Below are 11,537 nucleotides of genomic sequence, written 5' to 3'. Positions count from 1 at the left end.
TGGGGGGGGGGGGGGGCGCTTGCACCTAGCGCGCACTGGCCGTTCCAGCTGTGCGCAGAGCCGGCACTGGGAGCAGGTCTCACACTCGAGAACCGCTGCCCCCGCTGCCCTGCCGCCCCCCCGGCCCGCCTAAGTGCGGCCGCTGCTGATGCGCTCTCTGACTGCAGCTCAGCTGAGCGGGCGGAATGTGGGTGAGATGTGCGGCACGGTGCGCAGCATGGCTTACACTGCCAGGTGAGGGCGGGAGTCGGCCTGCCTGCCCGTCTTGCAGCCTCCTGCTTGCGCCACACCACCTGAGATGACGAGGGCTGCTGCCACCCACGCCAGCGTGCAGCAGTTGCTGTGCCACCTGCTGGCTGGGCCGACTGCGCTGCGCCGGTCTGTGCCCTGTTCTCCCGCAGCGCCCTGCAGGTGTGGGATGCAGGCGAGGGGCTGTCATGCAGGCGCCCCACGCCACACGTGCCGCCACCCACCGCCCTGCTCCTCTGCGCCCTGCGCTGCTCCTCTGCGCCCTGCATGTTGTGGACCTGCATGCCGAGCTGCTGACCAGCGTGCAGGACGTGGGCCCGCGGATGAGCGCCAGCCAGGAGCAGCAGCAGGAGATGGAGGCCTTGAAGAAGATGCTTGATCGGCTGGTGGAGGCGGTGCGCATGCTGGACTCGACCACCCCGCTGCAGCAGTGAATGCACAGGGGATGTGAGCGTGGGCCTGCGTGCACACAGCAGGGCTTTGAAGCGGCATAATTGAGGCAGGGCGGCAGGTGCATTAGGCCAGGGTCGCTGCTGCCTGGGGCGCGCTTCTGTGGAGTGGTCAACATAAGAGGGGTCGGCAGGGAGCGCGCGTGGGCGCGGTGTGGCTTGCCAGCTAAGCGGGGTGCGCCTTTTCAACCTGCTTGTTAACCACCCCATGCATTGCACAGGGACGAGGTGGCGGACCTGTCCCAGGCATTCTCCGGGATGAAGATTGTACGGCGCAACGTGGAGCAGCTGCGCAAGGAGGTGCGGTGGGGTGGTGGGCTGTGCCTGCCTCGGCTGCGCAGCAGGGCAGCGCGGGGCAGGGCCAGCGTGCGATGCAGCACAGCAAGTGCATCCCATGCTGTTGCAGTGTTGCCCTGAAACAGCCTGACCCTGCCGAGCCTGCTGTCCTGGGCTCAGGCCGAGCCCTTCCTTCAGCGCCGCCAGGCCGGTGTGGCGGCCCCCGCCGGGCCAGCCTCGCCCTCTGCCCACCGGCCTGCCGCACAGCCTGTGCCAGCGGCTGCGGCGGGCATGCAGGCGGCGGGGAGTGGCGCCACGAGGCCGGCCAGGTGAGGGCTGCAGGGAAGCCGGATGGGCCTGGTGCGGGAGCTCCAGCAGCTTGCTTTTTTAGGGTAAACCGTCATGGCCTCACAGCAGTGTTGACCTGACCCATGCCCTTTCCCCTGCCTGCATCTGTAGGGCGACAACCAGGTCTGCTGCCGCTGGGTCGCGCCCCGCAGTCACTGATGCGCAGCAGGGCCCCGGCGCCGGCATGGGGCGTGGCAGGGGCCGCAGTGCCAGGGGAGCAGGTGGGGGCCGTGGCGGCCAGGGCGGCGGGCGCTCCACCAGCGCTGGGCGAGGCTGATGCGGCGTGGCAGCCCAGAGCGCCGGCCGAGGCGTCACCCCTTGCGGCAGGTTATAGGTCGCGAGAAGGGTTGCCTCTCAGCCAGCAGGCAGCAGGGACTGCGGCCTTTTACAATGCGTGTTTGTGCTTAGCGGTTGGTCTCAACTTAAGGCGTGTAAGCAACACATGCACGGAGGCAAAGCCGATGAAAGGGAGGTGAGGCAGGCCGGCCAACGAGGCATGTAACTTGTCATGCACCCTGGCGCCGGTGCTGCGCCGCCAGCTGGCGCTTGACTGCATCCACGCGTGCCGCGCTGCCAAAGCTGACGGGAGGGCCCCACTCGGGGCGGGCCAGGCACAGCGCCTGGCCGGGGCGCCGGGGCAGCAGGGCCAGCTTCCACACCAGAGAGAAGCGGGCACGGTCGCCGGCGGCGGCTGCACGGCAATTCAGCAGGCGCTGGTAGATGGCGCGTTAGGCCGACATAGGATAGGCACAAGCAAACCTCTGCCACGGCCACCAACTGAAACTGGTGCACCTCGCAGATGCCCAAAAGGGCGGCTAGCTGCTCACCCGAGGGCGCCGACACCCGGTGCATGATGTCTTGGTCGAACAGCAGGGCCCGGCAGGGGCGTGGCGCCACAAAGATGCCTGCACGCATGCCAGGTCAGCGCCCAGGGCGGACAAGGGGCTGCTCAGGCGAACCAGCCCAACCTGCTGCTGCTGCTGCACAGCGCAGGTCCGCTTGCTGCGGCCCTGCGTGCACGGCAGGCCCCGGGCGATCTCATCCATACGCACAGCCCCGCCCCACCCGTGTCCGTCTGCCCATCCAGCAGCAGCGTGTCGGCGCCCCACTCCCGCCGCCACTCTGGGTTCAGGTACAGCAGCAGCGACACCAGCAGGGGCCGCCCCGGCTCGCCGTTGAAGTAATCTCCATAGGCATCTGCAGAGCAAGTGGGGGGCGGCGGCAAGGGTGGCCGCGGTGAGGCAGGAGAGGGCCGCAGCGAGCGCCACCAGGCGAGCCTGTCACCCCGGCTGCTGTACGGACCGCCGTGCTGCAGCGAGGCGGCTGGGCCAGCCACCCACCGTGCCAGGGGCTGCCGTCTGGGAAGGAGGTTGGGTCGGCATCCACATGGAACCTGCAGGCATCCCAGCAGGAAAGCAGCTGGACAGGAGCCCCTCCCCGGACACATCCCAACACATGGGGCTAGGCACAGCGTATACTCCTCCCTACATCGGCACCCTGCGCAGCATGCCCCCACAAACAAGCCTGCCAGCCAGGGCACCTGAAGCTGTCGCCCGTCACGGCGGCATTGGCCACGAAGCAGGCGCAGTCGACGGCTGGCTGGGTGCCGCCGCCCGCGCCGCCATCGGCTGCTGCTGCGGCGGCGCTGCTGCCAGTCGCGGCGCAGGTGCTGGCGGGCGCAGCCCCGCTGTCCGCCTTGCTGCGCTTGGCAGGGGGTCGCTGCACATCTTGCTCCTGCTGCTGCTGCACATCTTGCTCCTGCTGCTGCTGCACATCTTGCTCCTGCTGCTGCTGCACATCTTGCTCCTGCTGCTGCTGCACATCTTGCTCCTGCTGCTGCTGCACATCTTGCTCCTGCTGCTTCGGCTCCTGCACCACATCTCCCTGCTGTGGTCCCTGCTGCGCCAGCTGGATGGCATCCGAGGGCAGGTGGGCGATGTCGCACTCAGGGTACAGCCGGCACAGGCGGGCGTGCACCTCCTGCAGCGCCGGCAGCCGCCCCCGAGCCAGCTCCTGAAGCACACGCTGCTGCACGCCCCAGGTGGCAGCTGCCCCCGCCATGTCGCTCGTACGGCGCTCCCAATGCGCCGACTGCGAGGGCAGCAGCGGCCCCGCCGGCTGCTGGGGACTGCCATGCGGCGGAGTGGCGTCTGCTGTGCCATTCAGCGTGACAGGCTGCTGCTGCTGCTGCCCATTCTGCTGCTCGCCTTGCTGTGGCTGCTCATCTGCTACAGGGCCTGCTGCGGGGCCGAGAAGGAAGTCCAGCAGCTGCTGCCTCGTGGAGTCTTCAATAAAGTCATCCAGCACCACTGCAGGCAAACAAGCAGGGTGGCGCCAAAGCACCACTAGATCATCACAGGCAGGGAGGGAGAAGAGTGGCTTGGCGGCGGCGGTTCTCGCCCCCGACCCATGCCACCTGCCCACCTGCGTGTGAGTAGGAAATGCGTGCCCCCTGCTCCGAGGCCTCGCTGGGCACTATGCAGCCATCCAGGCGCACGTTCAGCGTGACTTGCGCCGCGGCGGGGTCCCAGTCGGTGGGCGCCGTGGGCAGCAGGCGGAATGGCAGCGGGCGAGTCACGGCGGCGGCCTTCTGCTTCGCCGCTGGCGCTGCTGCTGGGGCGGCGTCGGCCGCCATCGGTGTGGCGTCCTCAGCCCCCTTGTAACTTCGTTCTGCGCTGCGGTTCTCGGGTTTGGCACAAGCCATCGCAGCGCTCCTGGCCCATTGGCGATCAGGCTGCCATTAATGTATCTGGGATGTGCCCGGGCAAAGGATGCAACAGGAATAGAGAGCTGGGGGCATCACGCCTAAAAATTCAGGCGGCCGACGTGGTGCTGGCACCAGCAATCTGGCGCCAAAATCAAAGCGAGGATCCAATCCATGGATGCATTCGAGCTGTCCGCAATGTGCACTACATAGCTGAATTGCAGCAACAGCAATGGGCGCAGGCGCACAGGCGAAGCGGCTGGCCCGCCCTGGGCCCGCCATCTATGCGCTGCTGCAGTTGATGGTGCTCGCCACGATCGGCGTATGGTACCTCTTCAGCCCGACAGGCAGCTGCGGGAGAGGGAGCCTTCCTCGCCTGCTGGTTGGGGGCTTCTGGCAGTCGAGGCCCGCCTTCCCCATCAAGGGTGAGCGCCTGTAGGAGCTGCGCAAGCTGCAGAGGGCTTACACCGCTTGACGCCAAAGGCGGCGGCGTACTGCCGCGAAGGGCAGTTGGGTGGCGAGTGGTTGGGGCATTTCCACTTCAGAACTTGAGGTGACTCTACATTCCACATGCCACCCTGAGCAGGCAGTGTGCACCCGCTGGGTGGAAGCCAGCGCTACACGCAGGCGGTGGGATTGCAGATAGCAGAGTGAGCACTTGGCGTTGCGCTGCCGCATAGCAGCCGTCGCTTGTGGCGGGAGTGCACAGGCCAGCCAGGCGCTAGCCCCTGTGTTGCCAGCTCTCGCTGCAATCGATGCGCAGGCTCTGTCGCGGGAACCAAGCCGAGGAGCTGGCCAGCAGGTTCCTGGAGCTGAGCGCCGCCACACCAAATTTCACCGCCTGCCCCAGCAAGCACTGGCTGACGAAGTTGCAGGGTGAGTGGTGGGTTTCAGCACTGCAAATGTATGCAGGCTGCCACATGTGACGTACCGGGCCATTATGACCAAAGCTCAATGCTCCCTGATATCGCTGCCGCTGCTATGCTCCCGTGCAGAGGTGTCACCTGGCGGCGGCAAAGTGTTTGTTGATGTCGGGTGCCGACAAGGTAGCGGACATGCCTGCTTGCGCACGTACACGGCGCAGCGGTGGCCAGCGCCAGCCAGCCAGCCAGCTTGGCTCAGGCTCCTCGCTGGCTCTCCCCACACCTGTCGTGCCGCAGGCTACACCAGCGCCGCTCTGTTTGGCCTGTGGGCGCCCGAGCTGGAATTCACGCCAAAGGCGATCCGCAAGGTTGCGCCAGCCACCCCCTGCGGCGCCTGTGGCGAGTGCGAGCAGGAGGTGGGCGAGGAAGTGGGCGGAGGGTGGTGCGGCCTGCCGCCGGCCCCACTCTTACGTAGTTTCTTGGGCGCAGCTGCAGCACGGCCCCAGCTGCCTTCCCGCCAACGAGGCGGCACCTTGCTGCTCCCGTGCCGCAGGCCGTCCTGGGCGCAGCCTTGCAGGCCAAGGGCAGCGGGCTGCAGGTGCTGTGTGTGGAGCCTCACCCGCTGCGCTACTCAGCGCTGGTGGAGCTGCGGGAGCACTTCTTCACTGGCTCGGTGCCAGGCATGCGATGGTGCGCGTGCCTGCCTGCCTGCCTGCTGCTCCGCCGCCGCCATGCCCATCCCATGGCTGTCCTGCTGCGCAGACCGCCATGCTGCACAGCCGTGTGTCCATCCCTCTCCCAACCGGCCGCCCCAACCCGCGTGCCTGCAGGCGCCTGATGCAGTCGGGGGTGGGCAGCGGCAGCAGTGGTGCCTCAGTGGCGCTGTGCCCCATGGACGGTGGCAGCTGCAGCCTGGCCCCTCCAGCAGATGCGGGAGGCAACCTGGAGGCTGATGTGGTGCCTGTGGTGACTGTGGATGAGCTTCTAGCCATGCACCAGCTGCAGCACGCAGACCTCCTGAAGGTGGGCGGGCGGCGGGCAGGCCGGGACTGACGGATGGCTGCGCGGCATGCGCAAGGATAGCATACTGTGGTGCACCCTGCTCCTTGGCGAGCACTGGCCAGGGGCACTGCCCACAAGGCCCGTATGCCACTGACCTGCTCTGCTGCTGCCTGTTGCGCCCTTCCCTGGTGCAGATTGATGCAGAAGGTGCGTCCGGGACGGAAACGGGGGCGTCCAGCTGCCTTGGCAGATGCTGCCTGCGCTTTGCCACCTCTGCTGCTTGTCAGGTGGCGCTGCCTGCCAACTCAGTGCTTCCCTGTCATGTGCAGGCTTTGAGCTGCCAGCATTGGGCGGCGCCGTGGCCAGCATTGCAGCTGGCAGGGTGGGCGTCCTGACCTTTTCGTACGGCGGGCACCAGGAGTGGCAGAACGGCAAGCTGCTGGACGCGGTCGCGCGCTTAGATGAGCTGGGCTATTCATGCTACCTCGCAGGTGGGTGCCACGCCAGCTGCCAGGCGTGTGGTTTGCCCTAATGGCACGCTGATGGCACTGGTGGCCTGCCGAATGGTGTGTGCTCGGCGATGGCTTGGCTGCAGGCAAGCAAACTTCCGAGGGCTCACTAGCTCGGCTGACGGGCTGCTGGAGGCCCAGCTATGAGACACACACGCCCAGCACCATCGTAAGTGCCAGCAGCAAAGTCTGCATGCCGTTCTGCCACCCAGAGCTGTGCAAATGGGCTTGGTTCTGCGGTGGCGCTGACGCTGTGTCCCTCACACTACCCGCTGCCCGCAGGTGTGCGTGCCGCGGAGCCATGCGCTGTACCCTCATGTGGAGCGCATGAGCCTGCGGTACGGTCTGTACCGCGAGGTGTACTACGAGCAGGACGCCGGCCCTGGAGAATTGGGGGAGCAGCCGGAGGAGGCCATGGGGCCTGTGGACCGGCTGCTTGGCGGCGAGACGCGGGACGAGCTGCGTCCGGCAGAGGTGCTGCCGCAGGATCACGGCGACCTGCTGCTGACAGAGGCGCAGCAGTGGGAGCTGAATACCAAGCGGAAGAAGAAGGAGGAGGAGGCTGCGCAGGCGGTGTGGGCTGCCTTTGCTGCGGCCACACTGGCCAAGGCTGCAAAGGCCCTGGCCACAACCGGGCAAATGCCTGTGACCGGCAACGCCACAGAGTGGTCTGCCGCACCAGACGGCTTTGTGTTCCAAGACCCCCAGTCACGCTGCCTGCTCCACCCCAACGGTGCGCTGCCAGCTGCCGGCTGCGCCTGCTAGCTTTCCGCCGCCCCGGATTGTCCTGTTTCCACCTGCCTGCCCATGCAGTCGCCCTCCCTGCTACTGTGCCTGCCTGCAACATGCTCGCACCTCTGTATTTCAGGCACCGCCGAGCCGCCGCCGGGATGGCGCAAGGACACCGCCCTGCCGTTCCTCTTTGACATCGACAGCATGCCCACGCGCGACACCGTCTGCCCGCACTGCCCGGCCGTGGAGAAGCCACCGATATGCTGTGGGGTGTGCATCTTTGAGAGCCGGCTGTGCGAGCAGTACTACCCGAGGCAGAACAAGAGCGAGGCAGTTGCGCAGCAGCTGCTGGACAGCGGGTACCAGCTGCGGGTGCGGAGGCTGCCCGGCTGCTGTGGCGCCTGCTGCCGCTTCCGGCTGTCGCTGGCTGCTGCGTTGTTGCCCATCGGTGGCTGATGCTGCAGTTCTGCCTGCAACGGATGCCGCTTGCCTGCCTGCGGTGCCAATGGCCTGCCTCACCTGGCCCCCTCTTGGGCATTGTGCGCGCAGGCCTTCACACCCTGCGAGCTGTTCCAGCGCATCCGCGGCCGCACGCTGTGGTTTGTGGGCGACAGCCAGACCTGGCACTTCTTCTACTCGGCAGAGTGCTTCCTGCGCAGCTTTGCGCCCTCGCTGCGCCGCACGTGAGACCCGTGGGAGCAGCCCGGCCTCGACACGCCACCAATCATGCCAATCTGGATGCTGGATGCGGCATGTGATCTGCCTGCCTCCCCCCGCTCACCTTCCATTCTGAATGTGTGTGCTGCTGCTGCCCTGATCTCGCTGTGCGTGTCGCGCAGAGCGCCGCTATCCTGGGCGCTCAGCCAGAAGCTGGTCACCGTCACGTGGCCTGTCAAGGTGCCGCCCATCTGCCTGGAGCTTGTGCTGGGCACGCGTGTGTGCGCGGTGCGGGTGGACACAGTCACCGCTTTTATGGGCACGGTGCGTCGGATGGGCAGGTTTCTTTGTCACAGTGCGCTGGGGCACCGCAGCATGGCCTGCGTGATGTGGTGCGGCCCTGCGCTGCTGGGGGTGGGCGCCGGTGCACGCGGCCCAGGGCACCTGCCTGCCCTGCCTGCATCTGGCGGCGAGCGGTGGGAGCCTGCACCGGGGTGCCTGGCGCCCGTGCAGCTGGCTGCTCCTGCTGTTGCCTGTCTCTGTCTGTCGCACACCATACATATGCCTGCTGTCCGGCGACCCCCGTGCCGCAGGTGATGCCGACACTGCACAAGAACACACCCAACTTCAAGAGCGGCATCATGATCTACAACACAGGGTGAGGGCCTGGCTGGCCGACGCGGCTGCTGCCTGTTGGATACCCCCCGCCGCCGCTGCTGCTGGGGCCTGGCGGGCGCGCGCAGCGAAGTCAGCGAGGGCGCGGCTCCAGGCTGTGCCGAGCGTTGCGGCATGCCCACGTCGTGCTTTGCTTGCGTGCTCGCGGCAGGCTTCACTACGGCACGCCCGGCATGGATGGCAAGCCCGCCAACGCCAGCCAGCTGTACAGCGAGCTGTCCCGCCTGGTCAAGTTCAAGCGGCAGTACGGCGCGGAGATGCCCAAGATGGTGTGGATGGACATCCCCGTGCAGGCGAGCAGCCCGTGCCCTTCCCACCTGCGCCTGCCTGCTCCCACCTGCTCGCCCATCTGCGCCCTGCCGTGCCCTGCTCAAGCCGAGCTCTCATCGCCACACGCGCGCCTGCCGCGCTCCTGCTGCCGCAGCACTTTTCCGGCCCCGACGGCTCGTACAGCGGCGGCGAGAAGCCCTTCACCTGCAAGCCGCTGGCTGCCTGGGGCAAGGGCGACCCGGTGGTGGGCGGCGGCGGCCGGCGCAACCTGCCGCTGGCGCCCCTCGTGCCGCACTTTGCGGACGCACACCTGCGCACCTGGAATGCAAGCATCCCGTTTTGGGACAGCCACAAGCCCGGGGAGTGCACCCATTGGTGCAGCCCCTCCGCCTACCACATGTGGCTGTACCTGCTGAACGACGTGATGCGGGACAGCGGGCTGGGCAACGCGGTGGCGGCGCCCGCCCGGCCCTCCATGGCGGCAGCGGCGGCGGTAGGCGGCGGCGGTCAAGGCGGCGGCAGTAGCAGCAGCAAAGGTGGAGGATGAGGTTCATGAGCAATCCACTGAGTCCCTGGCTCGCTTGTAACTGATTCGATGGTAGGTTTGCTTGCGGAGGACAATCCAGTGGCGGGCGGCGTCGGGGTGTTGGCGCCGGTGGCGGTTCCCTCAGGTACCCCGGCGAAGCTTGCCCCGCAATATAGGCGCTCATTTTGGCAATGGGCGCGCGAGTCAGGGACCTGCTCTGCTTGCATGTACTTGGACCTTCCATTTTCCTGCCCGCAGTTTCCAGTTGGGGCAGGCGGCGGGAAATTCAGACCGCCGGCATCAGCACCACTCACATTCATTGATCATTATTCTTGTCAGCATCACCAATTGGCGCGCCAGCAGCCCCAGAAGACACCCACGCCCGTTTGCCTCCCAGTTGGACTTGCCCATCACTGACATGAAGGTGAGCCCCAGTGCTGCTGCAGCACGCTGTGAGGATAGCTGCTGCCACTGGCACGCCAGGCAGGCAGTGCCTGGCCAGCAATAGCGCATGTCTTGCTGCGTTTGAAGTTTCTGACAGGCCGGCATGCATCGTTGCCTGGCACCCTGAACCCGGGGCATTACTTGCCATCCCTCAGCTGCCCTGCACTTGCATGCCATTTTGGCGCCTGTGCACAGCCGCCAAGCCGCCAGGGGCGGTATCTGTCGCCACCCCACATGCCCATGGCTGTGCCCCGGCCGTCTGTCACCACTTGCAGCTTCACTCGTGCTTCACTCACCGTGGCCCGATTCCTCTGGCTTCTTATGCAGTCCATGCGGACTCTGGCTCTGGCCCTGGCCGGCCTGCTGCTGCTGGCGATGGCGGCGGCGCCGGCGCAGGCTCGCAAGCTACTGGCTGCCGACGCACCTGCTCCCTCTGATGACGGCACCTACGGCTGGTCGGAGGGTGCCACCGTTGCTGAGGCTCCCTCCCGCAAGCTGCTTGCCGCCGACGCACCTGCCTCCTCTGATGACGGCACCTACGGCTGGTCGGAGGGTGCCACCGTGGCCGAGGCTCCCTCCCGCAAGCTGCTTGCCGCCGACGCACCTGCCCCCTCTGATGACGGCACCTACGGCTGGTCGGAGGGTGCCACCGTGGCCGAGGCTCCCTCCCGCAAGCTGCTTGCCGCCGACGCACCTGCCCCCTCTGATGACGGCACCTACGGCTGGTCGGAGGGTGCCACCGTGGCCGAGGCTCCCTCCCGCAAGCTGCTTGCCGCCGACGCACCTGCCCCCTCTGATGACGGCACCTACGGCTGGTCAGACGGCGCCACCGTGGCCGAGGCTCCCTCCCGCAAGCTGCTTGCCGCCGACGCACCTGCCCCCTCTGATGACGGCACCTACGGCTGGTCGGAGGGTGCCACCGTTGCTGAGGCTCCCTCCCGCAAGCTGCTTGCCGCCGACGCACCTGCCCCCTCTGATGACGGCACCTACGGCTGGTCGGAGGGTGCCACCGTTGCTGAGGCTCCCTCCCGCAAGCTGCTGGCTGCCGATGCACCTGCCCCATCCACTGTGCCCTACGGTGTGGAGGAGGTCCTGCAGCAGGGCGCACCCGAGAGCTGAACCCGCCACCCGGGCGTCGCCCACAACTGGCTAGCCGGCGCCATCGCCAGCGTGTGCCCTTGGCCTCTACCCATGTCCCGAATGCTTATCCCGAGTCCCGATCCCAATCCAGCACTCTGATCTGTCCCCCCATGCATGCACCGCCTTTAGTTCCCGATCTCAGTCCCCCTGATTCTAGCTGTAGTTCTCTGCCACCCCCCTTGTATGCCCTTGTATGCCCCTGAATGAACGCGTTAGTTGTTTACCCCTCAGAATACAATGCATTCCCTGCGCCATGATATATGCATGCCGTCAGCCATGTTGCCCCCTGATGTGGCACCCTCCCGATTGGGCAACCCCCGCCCCCGCTCGCTCCTGGCAGCCCGCGCGGCGCTCCCCTCCCATACGTGAACTGACCCCATAGAGCCATGTTTGAGGGTTGAGCGGGGCGGAGCGGGGCTGCTTGCACACGTGATGGCATGCACGCTTCAACGCTCCCGCTGTCATCTCACCTCTCTAGCGTCAGAAATACAACTCTTACAAGCCAACCAACACGAACAGAGAGACCGAACAACAGAAATGAACAGGAAATATGAAGCCGCCACAGGCGGCAGCACCTTTCAGCGGAGACGGCAAAGCGTACAAGGCACACTTCTTCAATGGTTCTTGCAATTGCCACCCTTACCGGTTATACAGCCACAGTGCCGCCCACACCGCGCACCATTCTTCTTGCAG

The 11,537-nt window shown here is 66.6% G+C and overlaps 3 protein-coding genes across 3 annotated transcripts; 1 reads left to right on the top strand and 2 right to left on the bottom strand.

The window, feature by feature from the left end:
- Positions 1-222: 222 nt before the first annotated feature.
- Positions 223-4,026, bottom strand: CHLNCDRAFT_51540 (hypothetical protein; the record flags this gene model as incomplete). Its single annotated transcript, XM_005848604.1, has 10 exons — positions 223-405; positions 548-671; positions 936-986; positions 1,227-1,254; positions 1,837-2,013; positions 2,150-2,227; positions 2,388-2,519; positions 2,663-2,715; positions 2,863-3,631; positions 3,747-4,026. The coding sequence occupies 10 exons, from the start codon at positions 4,024-4,026 to the stop codon at positions 223-225; spliced, it is 1,875 nt and encodes a 624-aa protein (XP_005848666.1).
- A 232-nt stretch (positions 4,027-4,258) lies between these two features.
- On the top strand, positions 4,259-9,281 carry CHLNCDRAFT_144230 (hypothetical protein; the record flags this gene model as incomplete). The annotated part of the gene is made up of 16 exons (XM_005848802.1): positions 4,259-4,451; positions 4,613-4,676; positions 4,790-4,902; positions 5,187-5,305; positions 5,443-5,579; positions 5,720-5,912; positions 6,014-6,098; positions 6,221-6,382; positions 6,487-6,569; positions 6,683-7,133; positions 7,269-7,504; positions 7,682-7,815; positions 7,972-8,113; positions 8,383-8,447; positions 8,616-8,751; positions 8,889-9,281. The coding sequence occupies 16 exons, from the start codon at positions 4,259-4,261 to the stop codon at positions 9,279-9,281; spliced, it is 2,706 nt and encodes a 901-aa protein (XP_005848864.1).
- An 828-nt stretch (positions 9,282-10,109) lies between these two features.
- Positions 10,110-10,496, bottom strand: CHLNCDRAFT_22136 (hypothetical protein; the record flags this gene model as incomplete). The annotated part of the gene is made up of 1 exon (XM_005848603.1): positions 10,110-10,496. A coding segment is annotated over one exon (387 nt), but the record flags the coding sequence as incomplete, so codon positions are not given.
- Positions 10,497-11,537: the final 1,041 nt, after the last annotated feature.

The sequence above is a fragment of the Chlorella variabilis genome (genome assembly GCF_000147415.1).
Source record: "Chlorella variabilis unplaced genomic scaffold CHLNCscaffold_7, whole genome shotgun sequence".
Taxonomy (NCBI): Eukaryota; Viridiplantae; Chlorophyta; class Trebouxiophyceae; order Chlorellales; family Chlorellaceae; genus Chlorella; species Chlorella variabilis.
The sequence above is the reverse complement of the archived record's forward strand: the minus strand, read 5'-3'. Positions and strand labels throughout refer to the sequence as shown.